At 47.0% G+C, this 27702-nt stretch overlaps 1 protein-coding gene across 1 annotated transcript in view; it reads left to right on the plus strand.

Moving 5' to 3' along the window:
* Nucleotides 1-955: 955 nt before the first annotated feature.
* Nucleotides 956-27702, plus strand: part of IRAG2 (inositol 1,4,5-triphosphate receptor associated 2) — a gene marked incomplete at its 5' end in the record, with an annotated part of 58848 nt that continues 32101 nt past the window's right edge. The window contains 17 exons of the mRNA XM_083401194.1: nucleotides 956-1514; nucleotides 3671-3781; nucleotides 4986-5166; nucleotides 7070-7116; nucleotides 7791-7869; nucleotides 9176-9334; nucleotides 10826-10943; nucleotides 11885-11935; nucleotides 12418-12495; nucleotides 14132-14188; nucleotides 18947-19006; nucleotides 19116-19180; nucleotides 19282-19384; nucleotides 20778-20891; nucleotides 22021-22113; nucleotides 24627-24790; nucleotides 26759-26873. Coding sequence (XP_083257320.1) covers nucleotides 956-1514; nucleotides 3671-3781; nucleotides 4986-5166; nucleotides 7070-7116; nucleotides 7791-7869; nucleotides 9176-9334; nucleotides 10826-10943; nucleotides 11885-11935; nucleotides 12418-12495; nucleotides 14132-14188; nucleotides 18947-19006; nucleotides 19116-19180; nucleotides 19282-19384; nucleotides 20778-20891; nucleotides 22021-22113; nucleotides 24627-24790; nucleotides 26759-26873 — 2154 coding nt within the window. The remainder of the gene's footprint in view (nucleotides 1515-3670; nucleotides 3782-4985; nucleotides 5167-7069; nucleotides 7117-7790; nucleotides 7870-9175; nucleotides 9335-10825; nucleotides 10944-11884; nucleotides 11936-12417; nucleotides 12496-14131; nucleotides 14189-18946; nucleotides 19007-19115; nucleotides 19181-19281; nucleotides 19385-20777; nucleotides 20892-22020; nucleotides 22114-24626; nucleotides 24791-26758; nucleotides 26874-27702) is intronic.

Consider the following 27702-nt stretch of genomic DNA (forward strand, 5'->3'; position numbering starts at 1 on the left):
ATATAATCAATGATATTGATTCCTCTTTCGATGCTGTTTGTACCTAGAAACAGCTTCCAGGTGTAAGTCCTGTAGTTTCCTGCAGAAATCCTGTAACTTTTTATACCACAAACGTTCTGGGGTGGGAGGGAATTATCCTGTTTTTGGTTGTGCTATACAGTCATACCTTGGTTGCTTCAGGTTAAGCCTTTTTGGGTTGTGCTCTGTGGCAACCCAGAAGTAACGGAGCGTGTTACTTTTGGCTTTCACCGCTCGTGTATGCGCAGACGCTCAAAATGGCGTCACAAATGCGTGGAAGCGGCGAATCACGACCCGCGCACACGAGTTGCGTTCGCTTCAGGATGTGAACGGGGCTCCAGAACGGATCCCGTTCGCATCCAGAGGTACCACTGAAGTGCAAGAATGCTGCTCCAGACAGCAATAATGTGGTAACATTGGAGAAGAATCACAGAACAATTAACAAAATGGCGTGTGGACAGCTTGTTATAAACCCACAGCCAATGAACTCATATTGTGTGAATGACATGTTGCAGAATGTATACACACTCCCCCCCCCCAAAAAAAAATTGTTTGAAGGGGCCCTCTTTTTTTGAAAGAATTTATGTGGGTCTACAGTGGTACCTCGGGTTAAGAACTTAATTTTTTCCGGAGGTCCATTCTTAACCTGCAACTGTTCTTAACCTGAGGTACCACTTTAGCTAATGGGGCCTCCAGCTACCACCGCACTGCCGGAGCACGATTTCTGTTCTCATCCTGAAGCAAAGTTGTAAACCTGAGGTACTATTTCTGGGTTAGCGGAGTCTGTAACCTGAAGTGTCTGTAAGCTGAAGTGTCTGTAATCCGAGGTACCACTGTACTTCACTCTAATATCAGAGCAATAAATTGCATTGGAAGATGAAATCCATTGTTTTGCAGTTCCCTTTTGTTAAAGAAACGGCTGAAAAGAAGGGGAGAAATGTCCTCCGGAAGCAGTCGCGACAAACGCCAGCATCACCCGGTCGACAGCCTTTGCCGGAAGCTCCAGAACATCAACATGAAGGACCAGTCCTGCAATCCTGCTCTGCAGATCCCAAAATTCCAGTCCAAGAACTTTGACAGCCCACAGGGCAATGTGAAGAAGAACTTGGAGGAGATATTGAAGAAAAGGACCCTGAAAGCGAGTGACAGCAATGCACAAGGCTACGACAACCTGATGAGCCCCTTCAGCGAGAATGCCTTCTCCCCGAGTCGGCAAGCGGCGTCCCCGAGTCACCGGCGCCTCTCGGACATCCGCTCAGAATCCGTTTCGGGTGGCAGAAACAAAGAGAGAGCCAACAAGTCGTGGCTTTTTCTCGGCCAAGGAGTAGGCTCTCCGTGCTTTTCCAAACGCAGGGAATCTTCCGCCAGTCAGATGTCCGGTTCCTCCAGTGCAGAGCAGAAGGCTGCACCTTCTCAGGAATGTGGCTACATCACCTCAAGCCCGAATTTGTCTGCCCGGGAACTTAACTCTCCTGTCAGCAAGAGACTCTCTTTGGGTAAGGAAAGGGCAAAAGGCCTGGTTCTTTCTAAATACCGTATTTTTCGCCCCATAGGACGCACCGGCCCATAGGACGCACCTAGTTTTTTTGGGGGGAAATAAAGAAGAAAAAAAATTATTTCCCCCCCCCCCAGGTGCGGGGCTGGGGCAGGGGAAGCCCGAGCTTCTCCCGACCCCAGCCCCCAGAACAGGCTGCTATCCGCAAGCTGTGGGAGAGCTGCGCGAAGTCGCAGATGCGAGTCCAAAATGGCTCCCAGGCTGTGCAACCTAACTCACGACCCCTAGTGGAGGACTGCGCGAAACCTGAAGCTTGGGGCATGCTGAGCTCAGCGCGCCCCAAACTTCTGGATGCAGGCAAGCTCTCCGCTTGCCGTGGGAAAGCTGCGTCTCCCACGGCTAGCGGATAGCTTCCTGAAGCCTGGAGAGCGAGAGGGGTCGGTGCGCACCGACCCCCCTCACTCTCCAGGCTTCAGCAAAAGCCTGCATTCGCCCCATAGGACGCACACACATTTCCCCTTCATTTTTGGAGGGGGAAAAGTGCATCCTATAGGGCGAAAAATACGGTAAATTGGGGGATGCTTGCTTCTGTCAAAGACTTTGGCACAAAGTGCAAACTTGCAGAAAGAATGGCAAAAATGTAAACGCTTCAGAATCTTAGTTGCTAGAGGTCGTGAGTTAGGTTGCACAGCCTGGGAGCCATTTTGGACTCGCATCTGTCCATGGGGGCGCAGGTTAATTCTGTGTCCAGGGCAGCTGTTTACCAGCTCTAACTGGTAAGCCGGCTAAGCCCCTTTCTGCCTGTGCATTGTCTCGCCAGAAGGGATGCGGGTGGCACTGTCGTCTAAACTTCTGAGCCTATTGGACTTGCTGATCAGAAGGTTGGTGGTTCAAATCCTCACGACGGGGTGAGCTCCTGTCATTCTGTCCCAGCTCCTGCCAACCTAGCAGTTAGAAAGCACACCAGTGCAAGTAGATGAATAGGTACCACTGTGGCAGGAAGGTAAACTGTGTTTCCATGTGTCACGGTGTTCCGTTGTGCCAGAAGCAGTTTAGTCATGCTGGCCACATGATCTGGAAAACTATCTGTGGACAAACGCTGGCTCCCTCGACCTTAAAGTGAGATGAGCGCCGCATCTCATAGTCGCCTTTAACTGGGCTTAACCGTCCAAGGGTCCTTTACCTGTTTCAGCAGAGTGGTACATGTTCTGGTTACTGCAATGCGCTCTACATGGGGCTACCTTTGAAGGTGACTCAGAAACCACAACTAATCCAGAATGTAGCAGCTAAACTAGTGACTGAGAGTGGCCACTGGGACCATAAAACACTGGTCCTAAAAGAACTACATTGGTTCTAGTACGTTTCCAGGCGTAATTCAAAGTGTTGGTGCTGGCCTTTAAAGGCCTAAATGTCCTCAGCCCTGTATAATCAGTTCTGGCACCTCTCAGGTGTGTGCCATTGCCATTATAAGAGAACAAGGGAGGTGTTCATGGTGAGTTCTGGCACCTCCTTTTCTAGAAAATAGCACTGAGTGTCTCCACCCCCAATCTTTCAGCCTGGACACTGAGGTCCAGCGCCGAGGGCCTTCTGGCAGTTCCCTCATTGAGAGAAGTGAGCTTACAGGGAACCAGGCAGAGGGCCTTCTTGGTAGTGGCACCCGCCCTGTGGAACGCCCTCCCATCAGATGTCAAGGAAATAAACAACTATCTAAATTTTAGAAAACATCTGAAGGCAGCCCTGTATAGGGAAGTTTTGTAATGTTTGATGTTTTATTGTGTTTTTAATATTTTGTTGGGAGCCACCTAGGGTGGCTGGGGCAGCCAGTCAGATGGGTGACACATATGAATAATAAAAATATTGTTTGTTGATCCAGAAGAGTTCATCTTATGGTCTTACGTAAGAGAGTAGCTAGTATTTAAACATCTAGTGCTTTTTTAAAGTATCCCTCAGAGCTGAACTTAAAAAAAACAACAACATTGCCTTCAAATGCAATTCAAGGAATCTAAAACTCTTGTTGGATTTTTGACGCAACTTTTATTTCGGGTCTAGAACAAACCATGTACAGAACTTGTAGCCCTGCTGCAGGCTCCCTGGTAATCGAGACTCGTAATACTGCATGGAAAACAAATCTCCTGTCAGTGCCCTTTCCCTTTGTAGGATGGAGACAGTCAGCAGAGAACAAAGATGACGAAAGCGCTGAAGTAAGCCTGATCTGTGAGGAAGACCTTTTGACTACTATGTTCTCTGCTTGCGACATAGAAAGGAGAGGTAAAAAAAAACACCAGCACCGAAAACCTTCTCTTGCAACTGTTGGAAGGTTACAGGTGTATTTGTTTATTTGTTAATTTGCTCCATTAAATAGTGTTGAGCATGCCCAAATTCTCTGAGCCTCAAGTGCTCCAGGGGTCCAGTGTTCTTGGAATGTGGTCACTGGGGACCTGTATGGCATTTTTTGGATAATACTGTTATATACACATCCATATTAGGGCAGTGCCATTTTTTCATGGGGCCAGCCAAGAATTTCAGCCCCCACTGGTAACTGACCATGTCTCCTGGGGAGGCCCACTTATCCCCTGGTAGATGTCGACCTAGATCAAGGTATGTTGACCTGGAAATATTTCTGCTTATGAAACAAGACCTGCGGACCCCTGGTGCTTTGACTATGGGCTCATCCGTGTTGCAGGTATTAATATTGCACAGTTTGAAGAGACTGGAAGTAAAAGAACTGACTCCTTTTGGAAATGAAGCATTGTCTAGGCTCTTAAAAACATTATTCGAACATTTGCTGGCGGAACTTTCGAAACAAAATTAAAACACCAAACCCAAAAAATCCATGCAATGTCTTGTGCTGTCTGGCACAAGCTGGGTAAAATATGAAATAATTCTAACAGATCTAGAACCAGGGGTCTGTCTCTTCCCACAGCATCCATTTTAGCTTGGAACTGTTTTCTCTCTCTGTCAGGGAACCTTTTACATGTCCTTACTTCACAGTGCCTTGAGACAAAAGACACAAAGGCAACTCCCTTCAAAATGGAGATTTGCAACTCAGTGCCTTCATCGCATGATCTAAGGTTACAACAGTAGGGGAGCAGAAAGGTAATCATTAACCCATTTAGGAGGTTAGAGTCCCTTAGAAAAACTACTGTGGAAAAATTCCAATGTTAGCAATACGCATTTAGCCATTTTCTATTTAAAATCTTCATTAATGCACATACTTTGTTCATTTCTGTGTGAATTAAATCAATTATACTTTACAGTCCACACTTCTGCTTGTCCTGTACCTAGAAAGCATGAGTCTCAGAACTTTCCCACTTGCTCTTTAACCCTAATCGGAACGAACAGCAATCCGTGGGAAAGCCGGTTGCCGTTTGTTCTGAGTCAGCAGTAAAGAGCGAGTTTTTCCAGGGAGGAGCAGCTGAGAAAAGGGAGGTGTGGGCAAACTCTTAGCGTTCATTGTTGCTGTTGTCTTTAGGCAAAGTGGCTGTTTCCAAATTAGTTGACTTTTTGAGATACACGACTAGCCGGAGTTCTGAGGACAGCAGTCTCGAGGAGCTGTGCAACATGCTTGATCCTGATCAAAGGGACATCTCCATGGACCTGGAAACGTATCATGCCATTATGAAGGAATGGATTGACGACTGCAGGAGAAGCTGGTAACTGACGGGTCTTGCAAGGCTTCTTGGGTTGCAAGCATTTAATGCGCGTGACTTTGCCCAAAGTACCCATGGTCTATGACTCAGAGCTACAATTCCCAGAACCATTAATAATATACAGGGGTACCTCGGGTTAAGTACTTAATTCGTTCCGGAGGTCCATTCTTAACCTGAAACTGTTCTTAACCCGAAGCACCACTTTAGCTAATGGGGCCTCCTGATGCCGCCACGCCGCCAAAGCACGATTTCTGTTCTTATCCTGAAGCAAAGTTCTTAACCTGAAGCACTATTCCTGGGTTAGCAGAGTCTGTAACCTGAAGCGTATGTAACCTGAGGTACCACTGTACAGGACTCTTTGGGGAAAGTAAATGCACTTTTTCAATATTTGGTTCAATATACGGTTCGATATTGGTATGCTCTCATTTTTCAAAATGATAGCAAAAGCATCAAGCAATACTGAGTGCAATCCTAACTGTGACCCAGAATCGCCATTCAAACAGGGTGCTGGAGAAGGCACTTTCATATTTATATTTGGCGAATGATTCCTGTTATTATGTGGCTGCATAGCATTATACTTTCTGGCACAGACGCGGGTGGCACTGTGGTCTAAACCACTGAGCCTCTTGGGCTTGCTGATTGGAAGGTTGGCGGTTCAAATCCCCGCAACAGGGTGAGCTCCTGTTGTTCTGTCCCAGCTCCTGCCAACTTAGCAGTTTGAAAGCACGCCAGTGCAAGAAGATAAATAGGTACCGCTGTGACGGGAAGGTAAATGGTGTTTCCGTGCACTCTGGCACTCGTCACGGTCCTCCATGCGCCAGTAGCAGTTTAGTCATTCTGGCCACATGACCTGGAAAGCTGTCTGTGGGCAAACACCGGCTCCCTCGGCCTGAAAGCGAGATGAGCGCCACAACCCCATAGTCACCTTTGACTGGACTTAACCGTCCAGGGGTCCTTTACCTTTATCTTTTTATACTTTCTGGATGTCCCATGATCATATTATAAAGTAGTTTTGTTCTGTGTTATAAATCAAACACTGCTAGAAGTTGGTGTCGTCCCCCCCGTTCCCCCCCCAATGTATTTCTTATCAATAAACAAAATTGGTGGGGCACGAGCAAATTTTCACTCTGAAAGTGTGGCTCAGAGGGAGAAGCTTGAGAAGCTTTGTGCTAAATTTTGCTAGGTTTCCTTCATGTTCTAGAGCCCAAAGATTCTCCCCTTTAATGTGATATGTGTGTGAGAGAGAGCACAATTACGAGAACAGAAAACGTATAAGTAGGGGAAGGAAGCTGTTTGCTAGCTGAAGTGTTCAGTACTAAGTTGCTGTCTGCAATCTTGTGATTCGGGCCCCAATTTTGGATTACTGGAGTGGGAAGCTGTTGCATCATCACAATTATCCCATGTGGCTCCTATTTTATCAAGGATGTGACAGGCAAAATGTAACACTGAGTTGGGATTTATTCCCCGCGTCTGCTTATGTGAGAATTTATCCAGAGCTGCCGCCGCAGTAAGCTAGAGACCTCTTCTGTGTAGTGAAATGCAGAGCTGATCCAAGTATCCTCTGCTTCTAGCTTTTATAATTAAACTAACGGTTTAAGTAGGAACGAAGCCTTCCACCCCCACCCCTTTGTGATTATTTTGTTCCTTTTTTGAAACCTGTTTGTCATTAAGGTTCCCACCCAGTCAGGGCTCATGTATTATCACATATGATGCTGCATTGCTAAGACTTTTTTTTGCAAGCAGTTGGGGGGGGGGCAGAAGGGGAAATGTTTTCTGACACTGAAATAAAACTGCCCAAAAAAGTTCATAGTTTTCTCTTGCTCCTGATGAAAACTGATTTTTGTTAAATCTCTAAATTCATGTTAAAACAGGAAATAAATATGTGGGGTTTTTTTTTCCATTCTAGGAAAGAACCATCTGCTAGAGATACAACCAGAGAAAGCATGCTAGCAGGTATCAGATGCTCTCTGTATTATGGAAGACTTAATATACTGAAAAGTGTACTACAGTGGTACCTCGCAAGACGAATGCCTCGCAAGATGAAAGAGTTTTTCGTTTTTTGAGTTGCTTCGCAAGACGAATTTCCCTATGGGCTTGCTTCGCAAGACGAAAACGTCTTGCGCCTTTTTCTTAAAACCGTCAATGCATTCCTATGGGAAACCGTCAATGCACAGTGGTGCTTCGCAAGACGAAAAAATTCACAAGACGAAAAAACTCGCAGAACGAATTAATTTCGTCTTGCGAGGCACCACTGTAGATGCAGCATACAGCTTAAGACTTGTGGGTGCTGTCCTGTAGCTGAAAGGGGTTTGCAAATAGCCAGTGTATGCAGAGGATTAGTGAAGGGGATGCAAAGACAAATGCGCTTGAGGGGGATGGATGAAGGAATCTTCTACAACCATGGGAAGGGAAGTGAGGGGGAGAAAATGCTCACTGTGGGTTTAAAGCGCTTGGAAAGTATTGCTTGGGATATTATTAAAGGAACTGCAAGAGATGTGGGGAAGGTCAGAAAGGGTGGGGGGAGGGGGATGTGTCATGTGGAGATGTCAACAGAAAGTGAGAAAAACCCAAAATGCTCTGTACCAATGTCTGTCTCTTGAGCTGTAACAGGAAACCTCTTTTTTCAGCCAAAAGTCCTCTTGTGAGGCTGAATGTAACTTCCGGAAGCCTAGAGGCACTTGGTGGCGATGTTTCCAGAGGAGACTTGTGAGTCGCTTTTACAATATTTTTACAAGCTATTTCAGATATTAATATTGCGCTATTTGAAGCAATTGGCTGCATGAAAAACTGAATCGTTTTGGAATAAAGAAAAGTCCAGACCCATAAATATGAATCAATGCTTTGCTAACCAGAACTTCTTCAAAACAGGTATAAAACAATGATACATCCAGAAAGTTGTATAAAGCATATGCATATTCAAGCATAGGTGGTTCTTCTTAAGTACGTAACATACTTACCATCAGAGCAAAAATCAAAGCTATGTCTCTCCCATAGCCTATATTAGCCTGCATCCAGGCTAAGTTTATGCACTCCTCAAGGCATCATTATCACATTCTTTTGTTCTCTGTGGCTCCCAGAGAGAAGACTAAACAGCCAATTCCCTTCAAGATGGAGATTTGCAATTGAATACCTTGATCATGTGATCTAAGGTTAAACACTCACGTGTAGGAGCAGAGAACATCAACAGTTAATCAGAGAGCTTCAGTATGCTGCAATGGAATTTTCCAATGTTAAACCCTTCAGCAACATGCATACAGAGATTAAACAATTATACTTGCTAAATTGTCACTTAAAAACACACATTTCCCAAAAGAGTTCTATGCTAGGCCACTTTCTAATCTGAGAGTGCGATGCTAAATCCCTTTGGGGTCACAGAGTCCCCCTCTCTTTTCAAATACGACTATCAGACAAAATCCTCTAAGTTTTATCAGCCTTTTGGAGCGGTCTCTGGTGTAGCCCATGAGACCTTTGTCATACACCACATGAATAGTTTAGTTGTCTTCTGGGCTAGGAAGTGATGCCATCATAGGGCATTGGTGATGAACTACTCACGGCTACCACTGCATTGCCTCCCCCTTTTTAAAACGTTATTTGCATTAGTAGGGCAGGTACCCAATCTGCAGTTTGCTGGCATTTGCAGCTGAGGGACAAGCATGGGTTGGTGGAAAGGGAAGCTTTAATGATGGAGGATTTCAAAGATATGAGAGGATTTTGGAGGAACATAAGTTAACAGAGTGGAAAGCAGCCTCCTAACAGCGCTGTCCCTGCTACTGGCTGGGAAGGATGAGGAAATGGGGATGTCAGCATGGTGCAAAGCCACTTTTGATTGGGTGCTCAGGCCCAGAGGGCAGCTGGCTACCCACAGCTGGTGCTGGGGATGGCAGTTCAGCTGGAAAGATGCCAAAGAAATGGGACACGTTAGGTTTTAATTTTTGAAGCTGGCCCTTCCCATCAAAACATGGAGAATGCAGACATGGCACTGATCAGAGCTTTCTGTTCCTTGTGCATCCAGGGAAACCTCTGACTTGATCACTTGCGTAGCAGATCTTCAGTTCAGCAATCAGAAACTTCAAGAGGAAAACAACCAATTGAAGGCAGCTCTGGACGCCATGGAGGAGACCAACAACAGATTAGTGGAGGACAATGTGGAGCTGAATAATCAGATAAAAAGGTGGGACACTTTGGGTTGAGTCCAACTAAACCAATGCACGAGCGGAACTGCTTCTGCAGAACTGTAGCAGAACTTCTCCCACCCCTAAATCTTCTCCAATGGTTGGGGAAAACTTGGAGCAAATTGGGTGGAGAGGAGTGGTACTGGTCACCTTCCCCAATGGCCATCTCGTTGGCCATCGCAGATGAGAGGCGAGCAGGAGACGAACTGAATCGGCCCAAGCGCATCTCCTCCTCCTCGCTTGCCACCGGCTCTGCCCTGGACCTGCTGACTGGGCACGCCATGGCTTGGATGGGCAGCCGCCGGACAATGCCTGCACAGGAGATGGGCAGACAAGCGGGCAGGGCAGCAAGAGGAGGAGGGGGTTTCTGCTAATGCTTACTCCTGAGTAAGCCTGTAGGGGATCGCAGTGCAAGGAGGGAGAGGGAGGGAGGGAGGAAGCATGGCTAGCACTCCAAAAAAGGCTGGGACCCAGAGGAAGGCCGCACAACAGAGGAGACCACATAAGAGAAGATATTACTTCTTTATTTTTTTAAATAACTTTTCCCCTCTTTTTTTTTAAAAAAAATTGATTGATTGATTGATTGATTGATTGATTGATAGTGTCCCCAGATTCATTGAAAAAAGTCTGGAAACGATGCCTTATGAGGAACGGCTAAGGGAGCTGGGCATGTTTAGCCTGGAGAAGAGGAGGTTAAGGGGTGATATGATAGCCATGTTCAAATATATAAAAGGATGTCATATAGAGGAGGGAGAAAGGTTGTTTTCTGCTGCTCCAGAGAAGCGGACACGGAGCAATGGATCCAAACTACAAGAAAGAAGATTCCACCTAAACATTAGGAAGAACTTCCTGACAGTAAGAGCTGTTTGACAGTGGAATTTGCTGCCAAGGAGTGTGGTGGAGTCTCCTTCTTTGGAGGTCTTTAAGCAGAGGCTTGACAACCATATGTCAGGAGTGCTCCGATGGTGTTTCCTGCTTGGCAGGGGGTTGGACCCGATGGCCCTTGTGGTCTATTCCAACTCTATGATTCTATGGTAACCTTATTCCAAAGCCTGGAGCCAGCGATGATTTAGCAACATGGGAAGCTGCGTTATACAGCGTCAGACCACTGGTCCACCTAGTTCCATATGGGCTGTGCTGATTGGCAGAAGTTCTCCAGGGTTCGGAGCAGGAGTCTCTCCCAGTTGTACCTGGAGATGCCAGGGACTGAACCAGGGACCTTCTGCATGGAAAATGGGTGCCCATGCACTGAGCTACAACCCTTTCTGCTAATGGCTGCTGTACATATTTTTATTTTGATGCCATGTTGTTGAAGCAGCAGGGACAGAGCAATCCAAATGTCTTCATTTCCTCTTGCCAGATTGGAGACGGTCACTCAGTGTAGGAAAATCCTGCTAGTCTATTTTTATTTTATTTTTTCTTTTCTAAAATGCCCTATAATAACCGCATGTTGCTCATCATAACAGGTTTGGTGATTTTGGTTCTTTCAGTTTCCAGCAGTCTGTGGCCCGAGTAAAAACCTTAAAAGAGGAGCTGGAAGAAGCAAAGAATAACCTTAATACTGCAGAGGAAAAAAGGCTGAGAACAGCAGCCCAGAATAAGCAGCTAGTAGGTGGACTTGAACCATTTCAGACAGTGTTTATTGACTGAGGCTTAACAGTGCATTAAGGTAAAGGTAAAGGGACCCCTGACCATTAGGTCCAGTCATGGCCGACTCTGGGGTTGCGGCGCTCATCTCAATTTATTGGCCGAGGGAGCCGGTGTACAGCTTCCGGGTCATGTGGCCAGCATGACTAAGCCGCTTCTGGTGAACCAGAGCAGCACACGGAAATGCCGTTTACCTTCCCGCCGGAGCGGTACCTATTTATCTACTTGCACTTTGACGTGCTTTCGAACTGCTAGGTTGGCAGGAGCAGGGACTGAGCAATGGGAGCTCACCCCATCAAGGGGATTCAAACCACCGACCTTCTGATCGGCAAGTCCTAGGCTCTGTGGTTTAACCCACAGCGCCACCCGCATCCCTAACAGTGCATTAAGTCCTTTGAAATTTGCACTTCTCCAAATTTCGCTGTGCAGTTCCCCAATCAAGTAATGCATACTAAAATATAATAGCTATATAGTAATTTAAACGACATACAAATGCACATGTTAGTGAAAACGACGTACAAAAATGCATTATGTTAAGGGAAATGTGTATGTCTGACAAAATGCGTATGCAGTATTATAAATTGCACTAAAATGCTGATGAGGTTTCATAAGGACTTTATAAAAAAAGAGCAAACTGATATGCAAATGTGGAAACTGAAATTGACAGTTGTCAGTCAACCTTATTTATAGGTCACTGTGTGACTTAAAGCTTTGTGGTGATGTATGTTGATTATAACCCAAGACATTCCCTATATTGAGGGCAGAGTTTTCCACAGGTGGGACAGGGAAAACATTCAATATTTGCATGGTAGTTGTGTATAGTGGCCCTGAGTAACTGTGTGGGTGGGTGTATGTGTGTTGGCAGTTTCTCAAACCATCCCCCCCTTTCCTTTTTACACCAGGAAAAGGAGAATCAATCCCTCATTCTCAAGATCTCATCTCTACAAGAAGAGGCAAGTGTGAATTGCGTGTGAATTGTCTGCAGACAGTTTCATACAGCTGGGCAAAGTCTTGCTGGCTAGTCTTGCTGTGCATAATAAATAGGTAAAGGTAAAGGTACCCCTGCCCGTACGGGCCAGTCTTGACAGACTCTAGGGTTGTGCGCCCATCTCACTTAAGAGGCCGGGGGGCCAGCGCTGTCCGAAGACACTTCCGGGTCACGTGGCCAGCGTGACATCGCTGCTCTGGCGAGCCAGAGCCGCACACGGAAACACCGTTTACCTTCCCGCTAGTAAGCGGTCCCTATTTATCTACTTGTACCCGGGAGTGCTTTCGAACTGCTAGGTTGGCAGGCGCTGGGACCGAACAACGGGAGCGCACCCCGCCGCGGGGATTCGAACCGCCGACCTTTCGATCGGCAAGTCCTAGGCGCTGAGGCTTTAACCCACAGCGCCACCCGCGCCCCACATAATAAATAGCATCTGCTTTAATCCAGAATATTAGGCACGCTCTGGATTCGGATGGTCTCCGGAAGAAGATTTCAGAGCTGTCAAGAAATATGGCTGAACTCCAAGTAGGTGCTTGCAACACTTATTTTCAGTGTGGGAAAGCAACGGTTAGATGCAGAGCTTCAAATGCCAAATACTGTTCTGGAAAATTCTGTAGATGGAAGAGGGGAGGTAGTGCCATCACCTGCCCCGCATATTGAAGGGTAGTCCATTAAAGGATTCTGGGGGGCGTGGCCCTGTCCGAAGCCTAGGGAGGTTAGGGCCTAAGGCACGCCCCCTAGCGGTGACCCCGGGGGAGCTCCTAGTTGATGTGCCTCAGCAGGACTCCCCCTACTGGTGGTTAACCCTTCCTGGACTTCAAGCAGATGGGCTGGAGTCAGATATAGTCAATTAGGTCCAATGCCTAAGCCAATACTGCTCATCACCTGTAACCAATAAAGTTGTGGCCTTTTTTAGCCCATTAACCTTAATAACTGGTGACTGGGAGTGGCCGCCAGGACCACATAACACTGGTCCTGAGAGATCTGTATTGGCTCCCAGTACGTTTCCGAGCACAATTCAAAGTGTATACCTGAAGGAGCGTCTCCACCCCCATCGTTCAGCCCGGACACTGAGATCTAGCGCCGAGGGCCTTCTGGCGGTTCCCTCGCTGCGAGAAGTGAGGATACAGGGAACCAGACAGAGGGCCTTTCTGGTAGTGGCGCCCACCCTGTGGAACACCCTCCCTTCAGATGTGAAGGAAATAAGCAGCTATCCTATCTTTAAAAGGCATGTGAAGGCAGCCCTGTTTAGGGAAGTTTTTAATATTTAATGCTGTGTTGTTTTTAACACTCGATTGGGAGCCGCCCAGAGTGGCTGGGGAAACTCAGCCAGATGGGCGGGGTATAAATAGTAAATTATTATTGTTGTTGTTGTTGTTGTTGTTGTGTCATTATTTCTGCCTGGGGGGGTGGGAACTCGCCACGCAACCTGGCTTCGCCATTTTCAGCCATTCGTTGGTGGCTCTCCTTCAGATTCGAGGAAGGAAATAATGGAATCGTAGTGTTGGAAGGGATCCCATAGGTCAAAGGGATCCCCACTGCAATGTAGGAATCACAGCATCTGAATCTGAAGCAAGGGCCCTGAGCAGGGTTGGGGAGCTCCAAACTGGCCAAGAAAGACATCTCTGGGAAGACCAGGAGTTTATGAGCACTCAAGACCCTTTGCAGCCCACAACCTGCAGAGTGGATTTTAAAGCATCTTCTGCACTCTGAAGCAACTTCGGGAATCCTTTTTTTTATATACAGTGGTGCCTCGCAAGACGAAAAGAATCCGTTCCGCGAGTCTTTTCGTCTTGCGGTTTTTTTGTCTTGCGAAGCAAGCCCATTAGCGGATTAGCGCTATTAGCCCTATTGGCTAAAAAAGGGCTAAAAACGGCTTTTTAAGGCTTGGGGGATTAGCGGTTTTGCTGCTAAAATGCTTTTAGCAGCTTAGCGATTCAGAAAAGGGGGTTTTGGAGCAAAAAAAAAACCTCAACATTTTTCGTCAATTTCCGTCTTGCGAAGCAAGCCCATAGGGAAATTCGTCTTGCGAAGCGCCTCTGCAGACGGAAAACCCTTTCGTCTAGTGGGTTTTCCGTCTTGCGAGGCATTCGTCTTGTGGGGCACCACTGTATAAAAAAAGGCATAAGGCAAAACAGTAATTTCAATTTCTCTCCTCCAGATACAAGTACACCTGTACGAAAAGACGGTGGAGAATAAAGACGCCTCCATTCTCAAGGTGAGTAGCTCTTGCGGTGCTGCAGAGACAGGCTTTCTAGGCAGTGTTTTGCTGGGCCGGATGCGAAAGCCATGGGAAGATTGCTTTGGCAATGCAGGTTTAAGGATAGTGGGATTGTAGGACTGAATTTCCACATTGCACTGTAACACTGACAGCCATTTCTCCAACGGTTTGACTTTACCCCCAAAGGCACACTCTGCCATGGTCTCTTGAGACAGACGGATGTCAACCAATACCAACTTGAATAAAAGATTAGGGGGGCAGGTAAGCCCCGCCCTGCCTAATCGATCACATGATGTGATAAACACACATCATTTGAATGGCAATGGCCATTAACTTTGGGGGCGCCCAGGTCCTTCAAATATTATATTCAGGGCCTGAAGAGCTGGCTCCTATGTACACATAAAGGTAAAAGTAAAGGGACCCCTGACCATTAGGTCAAGTTGCGGACGACTCTGGGGTTGTGGCGCTCATCTCGCTTTATTGGCCAAGGGAGCCGGTGTACAGCTTCCGGGTCATGTGGCCAGCAGGACTAAGCCACTTCTGGCAAATCAGAGCAGCGCACAGAAGCGCCGTTTACCTACCCGTTGGAGTGGTACCTATTTATCTACTTGCACTTTGATGTGCTTTCGAACTGCTAGGTTGGCAGGAGCTGGGACCGAGCAACGGGAGCTCACCCCGTCGCGGGGATTCGAACCACAACCTTCTGATTGGCAAGACCCAGGCTCTGTGGTTTAACCCACAGCGCCACCCGTGCATATTAATCAGTTGGTCCCTTACCTTTCTTGCCCTGATCTGGCCACAGTGATCCATGCGACGGTCACCTCCAGGCTTGATTATTGTAACTCGCTCTATGCGGGGCTGCCCTTGAAGCTGACCCTGAAACTCCAGCGGGTGCAGAATGCCGCGGTGAGGCTCCTTACGGGGTCCTCGCTGCGGGATCACATTCATCCAGTGCTTTACCAACTGCACCGGCTCCCGGTGGAGTACAGGATCAGGTTTAAGGTGCTGATTTTGTCCTTTAAAGCCCTATGTGGCCTAGGACCCATGTACCTATGGGACCACCTCTCTTGGTATGCCCAGCAGAGGACTTTAAGGTCCACAAATGACAACATTTTGGAGGTCCCAGGTCACAAGGTGGTTAGATTGGTCTCAACTAGGGCCAGGGCCTGTTCAGTACTTGGTGGAATGCTCTGTCACAAGAGACTAGGGCCCTGCGGGACTTGACATCTTTCCACAGGGCCTGCAAGACAGAGCTGTTCCACCTGGCCTTTGGTTTGGACTCAGTCTGACCCTTATGTTTTCCCTCCCCTTACGGTTTTGATACATGGGCTACTTTTAAAATGAGGCTGCATTTTAACCTATATTTTAAATTGTTTTTTCCCCTATTATGTTTTTCTTGTAATTTTACTGGTGATAGCCGCCCTGAGCCCAGGGATGGTGGGGTATAAATAAAAAATTATTATTATTATTATTATTATTATTATTATTGCAAACTCATTTTTTGAATGCCACCTTTTTCTATTTGGCCAAAACGTCATCATCCATGTGCAAGGAAGGTGTATCCTTTGGCTTTGCAAGCTACAGTAGTACAAAAAAACCCAAATCACACAATGAGGTCAGAGTATGCTTAGTGGGTACAGAATGCTGATAGTGGGAGCTGGGGGAGGAAAAAGAGGGTGGTGCATGGCGTATCCTGAAAGTGGGTGTGACTGGTTGGAGCACGCTGCAGCATTCTTGTTGCAGGTCTCCCTTGTCCTTGCCCTATGACCCAGTTGGCATCTTTACTTGGGCAAGCTGCGAATTAGATTGACTGTGCCCAGTGCTGAGCTTTCAGAGTGGCAGAAGGGGATCTGGTTGCTGCAGGAGAATGCAGGCTCTGTGTACAATCTTCTGCATAAAGCGACGAGCCTGAAAATGCCAGGAGCATACCATGCAAACTTCTGCTTCCCCTCCAGAACGTTTGTTTTGCATAGCTTTGACTTGTTCCTTCTCCAAGCACCTGTAGCTGATTTGAATTATGTAAAAACACACCATTTGGGCACATGTCCCTGCATGCCAGGGGTGTTTTAAATAATGGTGGGCATGAATTGGCCCACATGGAGTATCTTCCAGGATTATGGAAGCGCAGGGTGGGTGTTGGCAAGCCTTTCTGCAGTTGGAAACAACTTGTTTGCTGCGTCTGAGCTTGGCTTCCTTGAGATGGAGAGCAGGGATGGAGGGATTGCGGGTGACAAGGATAAGGAAAGGGTTAAGCTCATCCCTCTCTGGAAATGCCACCCTCCCCTAACCTTACATTAAGGAGCCACCACAGGTGGGCCACATGTCCGTCATGCAAAGCGAAATATACTCGGAGTCCTGTTGTGATTTCATGCTCTTTATTGCAGCTTGTAAAACAGTGATTGAATTGCCCCCCCCCCCAAACCCCAGGCTTTTATATACATTATTTACACAATGAGTCCCGTCTGATTGGCTGATTCTGCTTCCCTCCTGATTGGTCTTTTCCTGCAGGCCAATCAGTTGTTGCATTCTAGGATCCTACCAGCCTAACAGGCTGATTAACTTCCTCCTGGAACCTGATTGGTCTTTTCCTGCAAGCCAATCAGTTGTTGCATTCTAGGATCCTACTTGTCTATTGTTCTAGGATCCAAGCTTAGTACATAACACAGTGTCATTTTTAACCTAAATATTAGTAAACTGCCAGAGGCTTTGTTTCAGATTTTGCAGTACAATCTGTCCTGGACTTTTCCTTTGCTTTTCTCTGAAAAACAAAGAGAGACACAAGGGTTTGAGGGTCAGGTTGGTATTCTGCAAATGAAGCCCTAAACTTGCCTGAAAAGTCTCATTCTGCAAGCACATTGGATGTATTGAGGTACAGCCTCTTTACCTGGCCCTTTGAAAAATAGGCGTGTAGTTCAAACTAGGGATTGAACTCCAAATGTAGAACTAAGTTCAGAGCGTGCTCACAAACCTGCAGATAGGAATCTCCCGTCTCCTGTCAACATATTCTGCATTTTTCTCTTCCTTCCTGCACCACCTAAAACTTTAAACTGGGTGCAAGCATCCAATTGCTGTCTGGACAGAAGGCAGAACTTGTCCTTGTAGGCCTCATTTGGATCTCTCTCTATGTTCATTGGCAATGTCATAGAACAAGCGGGATCCCAAATGAGTGCATTCAAGGCAAAGGCACATCTTTGCCCCATGTTTTTGGCCAACCAGAATGGGCAATGCTGTGTCATCTGGGCTAATCTCCTGGAAGTACTTTATGTGGAAGCTCATCTTCAATGCAGAGGACTGAATAGCCATTTTCTGGACTCCTCTGAGCAGCAGAAAGTTTGAGCAAAAAAAGTTTCTGCAAAAAAAGACCTGGAGACTTACAGAGTCTTTTTTTGGGATAGTCAGATCTCTCAATTTTAGTTTCTCATTTTTCCAGACTTGAATTCGATTTGCCAATTTCTGCATTAGTTTCTGGGGTTTTTTTTTTAATTTTTAAGCCTTCATGAAAATTAATCTGCAACTTTTTCATACACATTTCTCTTAATACACACATTTTTCTACACCGTTTTGCCCAAGGTGCACATTTTTGCAAGCCATTTCCCTCAGTTCAATGCATTTTTATGTTACTTTCACTAACGCCGGCATCCCTTCACCTAACATGTAGAATTCACTGCACATTTTTTGGTTGCAAAACTGGATCGCAAAAATTGAAGACGTGTGAATTTGTTGGCAGGTAGATGTTTTGGTCCACGTATTGTTTGAGGAAGTGTAGATTAGGCCGGCTTGCATTAAAATGTGAGCCAAATCTCTTTCCTCCTGCAATCCCGTATCTGTTTCCAATGTACAAACTGACCGTGGGAGATCGTTGGATGCATTGCTGGCTTGTAAAGCAGCAGTTTTCCAAAGCGCTTCTTTCCTAGCCAGATGGAAAAGCCAGACTTCTAATCCAGGTCCCAGATGCATCCAAATGGCTAGATATCCTTACAGAGACAATGTGTGTGCAAAAGCTAGTACCCATCAGCCATCAAAAGCTGTTGATGCTCCTTTAAGCAAGCATTTTCACTGCCTTATTAAAAAGATCAGTCCCTCATTTTTCATGGCCATGACAATTTTCTTTTAACTAGGTCAATCTGTTTGGAATGCTTTTTTTGTATGGAGTCGGCTTCAGAAATTGTCTCAATGCCTTTAGCCTCCCTCTCTCGTTCTCTCTTTCTCTTTCTCTTTCTCTCTCTCTGGTCCTATACAGTGGTGCTCCGCAAGACGAATGCCTTGCAAGACGGAAAACCCGCTAGACGAAAGGGTTTTCCGTTTTGGAGGTGCTTCGCAAAACGAATTTGCTATGGGCTTGCTTCGCAAGACGAAAATGTCTTGCGAGTTCTGCGGGGGTTTTCCCCTCCCCCCCTTTTTCCCCAGCCCCTAAGCCGCTTAACAGCTGATGCTAAGCCGCTTGACAGCTGATCTAAGCCGCTTATCAGCTGATCCACTAAGCCGCTAAAAGCCTTTTAGCAGCTAATCCGCTAATCCCTTAATAGCCTCTAATCCCTTAATAGCCGCTAATCCCTTAATAGCCTCTAATCCCTTAATAGCCGCTAATCCCTTAATAGCCGCTAATAGCCACTAAACCGCTAATAGCGCTAATCCGCTAATGGGCTTGCTTCGCAAGACGAAAAAAACTGCAAGACGAAGAGACTCGCGGAACGGATTCTTTTCATCTTGCGAGGCACCACTGTATTTCTAATTCAAACACTTCCACCTGTGCAGAAGGACCTGGATATTCAGGAGCTGAAGTCTACCCTCAAGGAATACACCTCCGTAATAGAGGTACAGTTGCCATAATTTGTCTGGGAGCTGGAGACTGAAGAGGAGTCCTTTATCGGGGGGGGTGTTGCTTGAAGGTTGTGTCTTGAGAGAGCTTTGTGTTTTTCTGCAGACCCTGCGGGTGGAGAAGAACAAACTGGTGAACAACATCCAGCAAATGCAGCAGGAGTTGATTTCGTGAGTATTTTTGCACTCCAAGGGGCGAGATTCAGCGCCCTTATAATGAGAGACGCTCTTGGAGCTTCGCAGATTTAATTCTTTGACCATCCTTCTGCTAGGAATGGCTTCAACTTCCCCTTGATCTACAAATTCAACAGCAGCATCCTTGAAGGGACCAACTCTTTGCACTGCGAACTGGAGCTTGCCCAAGAGCAAGCAGAGGTGGGCGTTTTTAATTGTATTTTATCTGCTTCTCCCCCTTAGTTCCCCAGAGCCAGTTCCTCTAATGCAGGGGTGTCCAACTGGTGGACTGCGATCGACAGGTCAACCCCCAGTTGATATAAGTCGATCGCGGGCTCATTTTCCTCCGCTGGGCCTGCCCCTTGCTCCTGTTGGGATACTGCCAGGGAGACAAAGTCCATCATGACTCCACATCATCTCCGGACGTCCATCGATCTCCCGTAGATACGCTGTATCAGCAATTAGCGACACGGGCTCCAGAAATAGCTTGCCACATTCCAGAGCTGATGCACGCTCTATCAGCAGTTAATGCACAGCGAAAGATACACTCAGGAGAGCATTATTTACAAGTTTATTCAGCGTTGATCAGAACAAAGAAAACATGACTGCCTGCTTCAGTGTTCCAGCACAGAGAGAGAAACGAAAACAAAGACACAACAGAAACATCCTGTGAAACAGGAAATACGCAGGCTGTGACACAAACATCCTGCTCCCTTTTAAGGTGGAACGGAAATATCCTAGCAGCTCCTTCCTGTATTCATGCACGATTTCAAGAACGGAAGACGGAGTTACCGTTGGTGGGATTACTTCTTGTTTTTCAATCAATGTCGTGCAACCCACCCCCACCCCCCCAAAATGGCAGAAGAATTTGCAGTCTCCCCCCAAAAAAGGTAAACAACTGTGGCTTGCCCCCCCCCCCCGAAAAAAGCTTAACAACTTTGGCTTGCCCCCCAAAAAAGCTCGACAATTTAGGTTCCCCCCTCCCCCAAAAATGTGTAGATTGCTGCTAATTTTTTAATCTGGGAGTAGATTGCAGTCTCTTGGGAGTTGGATGTCCCTGATGTGACTGGGAAGCGAGACAAAGACCACTACCTTGCTGTTTTCCAGACTGTCACACTTTTGCACATATCTCTGGCACATTTCTGTGCCTTTGGATAATGAGTGCACCTTTCTAAATAAGCATTTAGTTGCGCATGCAGCTAATACAACTGCATCTAGCTCCCCTGCTCCCTCTCCCTTCACTGCCCCCGCCCCTGGTGCTGGGTTTTAGATTGGAAGCTTCTCGGGGCAGGGACCTGCCTTCACATACTCTGCGAAGTGCCAGGGACACTGGTGGTGCGGTATAAATAAATGACATCCAGCCAAACAGATGCACTTTCCCAGAACAACTTGGATCAAAGTTTTATGCCCAGGGTAGCCTCTGGCCAGTGTTGAGACTCAGGTAAGATGTGCCAAATTAAATATCTGAATCCCCTTTGCAGTTGACCGCTATTTTGTCTAGTTCCTTCTTCCTGATCTTAGCTGCCCGTGTAGAGACTTGGCAGATGGTTGAGCTTGTATCATATGGCCCCTTTCTGATTGCTTTGCTATGCAGGTCTCTGGAATCGAATGGACTGCACTGGATGAATCGCTGGACGCGGAGGTTTTGCTGCTCCTGCAAGGGCCGGAGAGAGTGGGAGAAAAATTCAAGGCCACCATTCAGAAACTGGTATGGAAAAAGACTGTGGGTGAAATAGCAAATGGAAGACTGCAAAACCATTCCAAAGCTTTTGCTCATCTCAGAACCTGATGCTTCTTCTCATCCTCCCTTCTGCAAATCCTTTTCTTCTTATGCCGATTCATAGCTATCCACAGTATGTTAGTGCTGAAAGAAGCATTTAGAGTGGTGCAAGAAATCTAGATTCTTCACCACATATGTTTGCTTATAGGCTTTTGATAGGTAGGGAAATAATAGCTGCCGATATGTATGCTTATCTGTTAGCGCAATGTTTCTCAGCCTGTGGGTCCCAGTGGCGTAGCGTGGGGGGGCAGGGGGGGCCGGCCGCACTGGGCGCAACATCTGGGGGGGGCGCTCGCACTCGCAGCTCTCTACCCCTACCTGGCTCACTCACTCTCTCTCACTGCAGTGCTGGCTGTGCGAATCCGATCCGAGCCGCCGGGTCGCCACCCACTGTGGAGGGGAGGGTGCCAGGCGTGCGGTGCGGTGTGGAGAGAGAGCGAGGGACTATCTGGGGGAGGGACAGTGCAGCGGGGAGGGGGCGCAAATTACTTGCCTTGCCCCGGGTTAGGGGGCGCAAATTACTTGCCTTGCCCTGGGTGCTGACAACCCATGCTATGCCACTGGTGGGTCCCCAGGTGTTGTTGGACTACAACTCCCATCATTCCTAGCCAGCATGACCAGCGGTCAGGGAAGATGGGAGTTGTAGTCCAACAACATCTGGGGATCCACAGGTTGAGAAACACTGGTTTAGCGGCTTAGTCCTTTTGAAACAGTCCTATTCCTTCACGGGCACTGCACAGAACTCTTTTAAAGAAGCAAATAGCCTCTCGTTGCTAAGGTTCCACATCGAAAATATTCAGCTCATAGTGGTGAGGAGGAATGGAAGTTCCCCCAGAATGTCTGCTTTATATGCATTATTTACACAATGGGCCCCACGTGATTGGCTAATTCCGGGATTCACCTGTAGGCCAATCAGTCACTTCCACCTGGAGTTGGATTGGGTGGCTCCTGTGGACCAATCGGACTGCTGCATTCCGGATCCTATTCAACTCAGTACATAACAGCGTGTTACCGTTTAGATGTAAAAGTTCATGGGACGTGACCTTTTTCTTTACAGAAGCAAGAACTTTCTCGAGTGGAGGAAATAGCCGTCCTGCAGGCAGAGGGCTTTGAGGCAAATATGCAAGAAGCCCATAAGAAGAAGCTAATGGTAAATGTTACTGAATGGCTAGAAAGGGTGCTTTAGGACACCTCCCTACTGTCTGAATTACAAGGGCTTGGGCAAAGCTTGCAGGGATGTGTACTGGCACAAAAATATCCCTCTTTGGGATGCTTTCACAGGGATGCAGGTGGTGCTGTGGGTTAAACCACAGAGCCTAGGACTTGCCGATCAGAAGGTCGGCGGTTCGAATCCCCGTGACTGGGCGAGCTCCTGTTGCTCGGTCCCTGCTCCTGCCCACCTAGCAGCTTGAAAGCACGTCAAAGTGGAAGTAGATAAATAGGTACAGCTCCGGCGGGAAGGTAAACGGCATTTCCGTGCGCTGCTCTGGTTCGCCAGAAGCGGCTTAGTCCTGCTGGCCACATGACCCGGAAGCTGTACGCCGGCTCCCTCGGCCAGTAAAGTGAGATGAGCGCCGCAACCCCAGATGGCTGGGGTTTTTGGGGGGGGTTACCCCTCCATTTAAGTGAATGGAGAGCCTTGGCACTTCCGACAGTGGCAGACTTGGGTACAGTCATACCTCATGTTACGCTTGCTTCAAGTTGCGCATTTTCAGGTTGTGTCCCGTGGCGACCCAGAAGTACCGGAAAGGGTTACTTCCGGGTTTCACTGCTTGTGCATGCGCAGAATGACGTCACACACATGTGCAGAAGTGGCAAATAGCAACCCGTGCGTGCGCAGACGCAGGTTGTGTTCTTTTCAGGTTGCGAACGGGCCTCCGGAACGGATCCCATTTGCAACCAGAGGTACCACTGTACTGTGGCACTCGTGCAAGGCCAAAAATTACCTCCCCCCCTGCCCCCGCTTCAGCTGCTATCCCGAAGCTGCGTAAGTGAGGCGCTGGGTTTTGGGAAGGAGGCATGAGTCTCTGACAGGGTCTAGAGCCCTCCCACCTTCACCCCAAAGCAGGGAAAGCTCTAACATGGCTTTGGGAAGGAGGTGGGAGGACTCTAGGACCCTGCCAGAGCTGAAGCGGGATGTGCCCTGATTGGCTGTGTAGTTCTGAGAGAGTTTTTCCTCTGTACATTTGGTTGAATGCTTCCCTGCCATGTATGAGGCCTCAAGTAAGAAAGACAAGACTTCTATTGCTTTCTCCTCAAACTATGTGCCATTTTTCATCCACTTGAGCATTGGAAAGTCCTAACAAGATTTTGTCCTCTCTCTGGACCCTGCATTATTGAAATATACTCAGAGCCGAGAGTGGATTTCATGCTCTTTATTCAGCTCATAGTGGTGAGAAGGAATGGAATTTCCCCCAAAATGACTGCTTTATGTACAGTGGTACCTCGGGATGTGAACAGGATCCGTTCTGGACGTCATTTTGAGCGTCTGCGCATGTGCGAGCAGCGAAACCTGGAAGTAACGCCCTCTGTTACTTCTGGGTTGCCGCGGAGCGCAACTCGAACACGCTCAACCCGAAGCACATTCAACCTGAGGTATGACTGTACCTTATTTACACAATGGGCCCCACGTGATTGGCTAATTCCGAGATTCTCCTGTAGGCCAATCAGGTTGTGGATTCACTTCCACCTCGAGCTGGATTGGGTGGCTCCTGTGGACCAATCAGACTGCTGCATTCTAGATCCTATTGTTCTAGGACCAATCAGACTGCTGCATTCTGAATCCTATTGTTCTAGGACCAATCAGACTGTTGCATTTTGGATCCTATTCAACTCAGTACATAACAATTATTTAAGTGGCTTCGCTAACAGGATGCACGCCAGCCTCTTCTTAAGGACCTTTGCAGCAATACTGTACATTTTAGGGGTGTGTGTGTGAGAGGTGACTTCATTTCCCCATCCCCCAACATAGGGACCGCAGTCTGTCTCTCCCCACCCACCATTCCAGCAAAATAATTCCCAGTGAGCAAGTACAAAAGTGAAAGCAGAACAAAGGCATTACTTTGCAGTTATTACTACATTCAGGTTAATTTTCGTCTCTATTTGATCCAAATTTAAATGGGAATGGGCCTTTTTCAGGTTAAACCAGCACACATTCATAGCTAATAGCTTGCTAAGCATTTCTTCTGTTTTTTTTTATATATATATAATATTTTATTGGGTTTTACAATAAATATAAAGCAGCAAAAAACAAAACGTAACACATCAAAAAATAGAAAAATACAACGACATACAAACACAAGACAGCAAAAAAGATACAAAAAAATAAAAATAAAAAAGAATAAAAACAATTTTTGTCTCCTTATATTCTTTGCATTAACTTGTTTCTCCGACCTCCCCAGACCTCCCTTCCCTGTATTCCAGATCATATATTCTATCAGCAAATTCCTTCCCTCTGTCATACTTTGATTTTATCATAATCTTAATATCTTGATATAATTACATTTCCTTATATTTTAAAATATTAATCTTTTTTAATCTTTACACTTTTTTTTACTAATAACCTTTTAAGTTCAATCTGGTGTCGTCAAACATTCATTTTGCTAAGTATTTCTTCTGAACACTCCGTATTGGGTTCTTTTTCTTGTTAAAATGTCAATGCAGGAGCTCAAGCAAGATCTGGTGAAGCAAAGAACTCTCTGGCTTCAGAGACTTGATCTCTTGGCAGCTCAGAAGGACTCATTGGACAAGGAGCTGATAAAGATGGCGGGAAACCTGAGGAGGATGAGAACTGAGCAGCTGCACTTGAAGAAAGCACTTTCATCCAGGTTATTTCCCCCCCCTCCCTTCTCCTTCTTTTAGTTTTTTTTTTTTAAAGTATGTGCGTGTTGGGGATGGGGCAGAAATTTGATTCAGATTGCAACTTTCACTTCCTGAAGCAACAGGCAAACCGAAACACAGAGACGTCCTTTGAGATTTGCAATGCAGTTCTTAAACCAAAATATATGTACATCAGGGGGAAAGCCGTGTGTACCGGCAAAAAGAACATAGAAAAGTGCATTATACTGGGGGAAATGGTTTGCAAGAAGAGGTGTAAATAAGGCAAAATTGCATAGGAAAGTGTGTGTGTGTTAGAAGAAACAGAATGCTGAGAAACTTGCACATGAGTGTTCCTGGTTTTTAATTGCAAGCCTGCAAAAATGTGGCAAACTAAACTTACTACTGGAAAAATGAGAAATTGAGAGAAAACAGATTTGTTCACAGTAGTGTGTGTGTGTGTGTGTGTGTGTGTGTGTGTTGCTGTGAGTCCCGGGGGGGGGGGTTCAGTCTGAATGATACCCCTGGATCCCTACGCAAGCAGTGATCCTGTATTTGTCAGGTTAGGATCTGTAGGAGGAGGCTTGCTAAATAGGTCAAGGTAAGGACCATGGCAGAGACGCAGGTGGCACTGTGGTCTAAACCACAGAGCCTAGAATTTGCTGATTGGAAGGTCAGCAGTTCGAATCCCCGCGACGGGGTGAGCTCCCGTTGTTCTGTCCTAGCTCCTGCCCACCTAGCAGTTCAAAAGCACGTCAAGTGCAAGTAGATAAATAGGTACCACTCTGGCGGGAAGGTAAACGGTGTTTCCGTGTGCTGCTCTGGTTCACCAGAAGTGGCTTGGTCATGCTGGCCACATGACAAGGAAGCTGTCTGCAGACAAACGCTGACTCCCTCGGCCTATAAAGCGAGATGAGCGCGCAACCCCAGAGTCGTCCGCGACTGGACCTAAGAGTCATGGGTATCTTTACCTTTACCTAATGACCATGGCAGCTCAGTTAAGTATCCAACACCTGCACCTTCAAGGCACCAGGTTGCCTCCATGATTGAAGTGGCCCACTGTACGTTGCTCATGTGTGACATCATGCATCACATGTGTGTGCCATCACATCCTCTGGAGGAGGATGAGTGCTCTGGCAGAGCCGGGAGCTAAAGCTGTGATGCGCTGGGCCCCCTCAACATGGAGGGAGCTGGGCTCCCTTCAAACAAACATGGAGGGAGCCAAAGACATCTCAGTCCCCTAGCTTGATGCATCTGGTTGCAACAGAGACAATTTTTTTCTCACTTCACCTGGCTAGATGCCACATCATGGAGCAATGGGTCAGCATGTCTGCCTGTTAACCAGAAGGTTGGTGGTTGGAGCCCACCCAAGAATGGCTGTAGGCAGGATTCCTGCATTGCTGGGGATTGGAATAGATGACTCTCAGGGCCCCTTCCTACTCTATGATTTTATTATCCTAGAATGGAGAACAATAGGCCAAGCAGGGCTGGGTATGTGAGAGTTGTGTGAGAGAGAATTTCAGCTGAAGCTGGAGGAACAAAGACATGTCTTGCCTTGTGCTAGATTTAGGGCTCCCCAGAAACCTAATGGAGAAGCAAGATCTGTTGGGACGTTAATGCTTGATCCCCCCCCCCCCTACTTTGGAAATTGCTTGAATTCTGAAACCCTTTGCTAATCTGGCGTTTGTGCCTAAGGGATTCGACTCTGTTGAATGGGACAAATGAGTCCCTGTGTGTCATGGGCCCAATTACTTCTAAGTGGTGACAGAGAAAAGATGCCTGGTAGGAGTAAGGGAGCTAGAAGAACGTGGACCTGCACAGGTGTAGGAGATGGGCAGGTGTACCCAACAATGCTTCTAGGTTTGGCCTGGCCATATACCATCAAGCAGAATTTGAAGAGGAAGCAATTCCATTTCTGAGCAGTGCTGCTCTAAAATCCCCTGCGTGCCCTCAAGCTCTTCTTGCCTTATATCCCTTAGGCAGCATGAACTGGAGCTGGCCAGACGGCTGAAAGAGGACACTGTGTCAGAAGGAGGCATTTTGAGATCAGCACTGCAAGAGCTAACCCAACAACTTGAGGATGCCAGCAAGCGGGTAAGTGCTGCTCTTGCTTTTAAGACTTTGCATACAGGAAGATGGAAGAAGGACAACTTTGGAGGACAAGAGCAGGATGTGGAGGACATTGTCTTGTTTGGAGCCTCAGAGAAGGAAGGCCTAAAACTAAGGCAGAGACAAGAGAGACCAAGCCTATTACAGAGTAGCAATTGGATTTCCATATCCTACTTTGCATGTGTGTGCAATGATTCAGCATCCCCTGTTTTGAGGTCCTTATTGTGGTGTTGGTGGGACTAGAGCTACTCCCTCCTTCTCCTTTTTCTTTAAAGGCAGCTGACTCTAGTGCCCCCTGAGTGCCTCTGGAAGCATAGGAAGCTGCCTTATACGGAGTCAGGCCAATGGTCTACCTAGCTCACTATTGTCTCCACTGTCTGGCATGGTCTTATGTGAGGTTCCAGGTAGGAGTCTTATTCCCCATCCCTACCAGGAATAGACCTGGGACCTTCTGCATGCAAAGCAGGTGGTCTACAACTGAGCTATGGCCCTATTCTTAAAGGCAGCAGAAGCCAGAGTTCTGCTGCCTATGCTGAGTTTGAACTTTAAAAGGTAAAAAGGTGAAGGTAAAGGATTTCCGTACACCCATGTACAGCCCACGTCTTCAGCGCCTGCATGGGCTGGGTGTCAGGAGCACCTTCTCTGACCTTCCGATCACAGGAACGTATGAACAGACAAGGTGGTGTTTTCCTATCACTGAACTACAGTCCTTCCAATGAATCTGAATCCCATTGAAGATCGCCAACGTTTGCCAACGTTTGGGCCCAGGGGTGAGGCGGGGGAGTTAATAATAATAATAATAATAATAATAATA

The sequence above is a fragment of the Podarcis tiliguerta genome, assembly GCF_965153285.1.
Source record: "Podarcis tiliguerta genome assembly, chromosome: 10".
Lineage (NCBI taxonomy): Eukaryota > Metazoa > Chordata > Lepidosauria > Squamata > Lacertidae > Podarcis > Podarcis tiliguerta.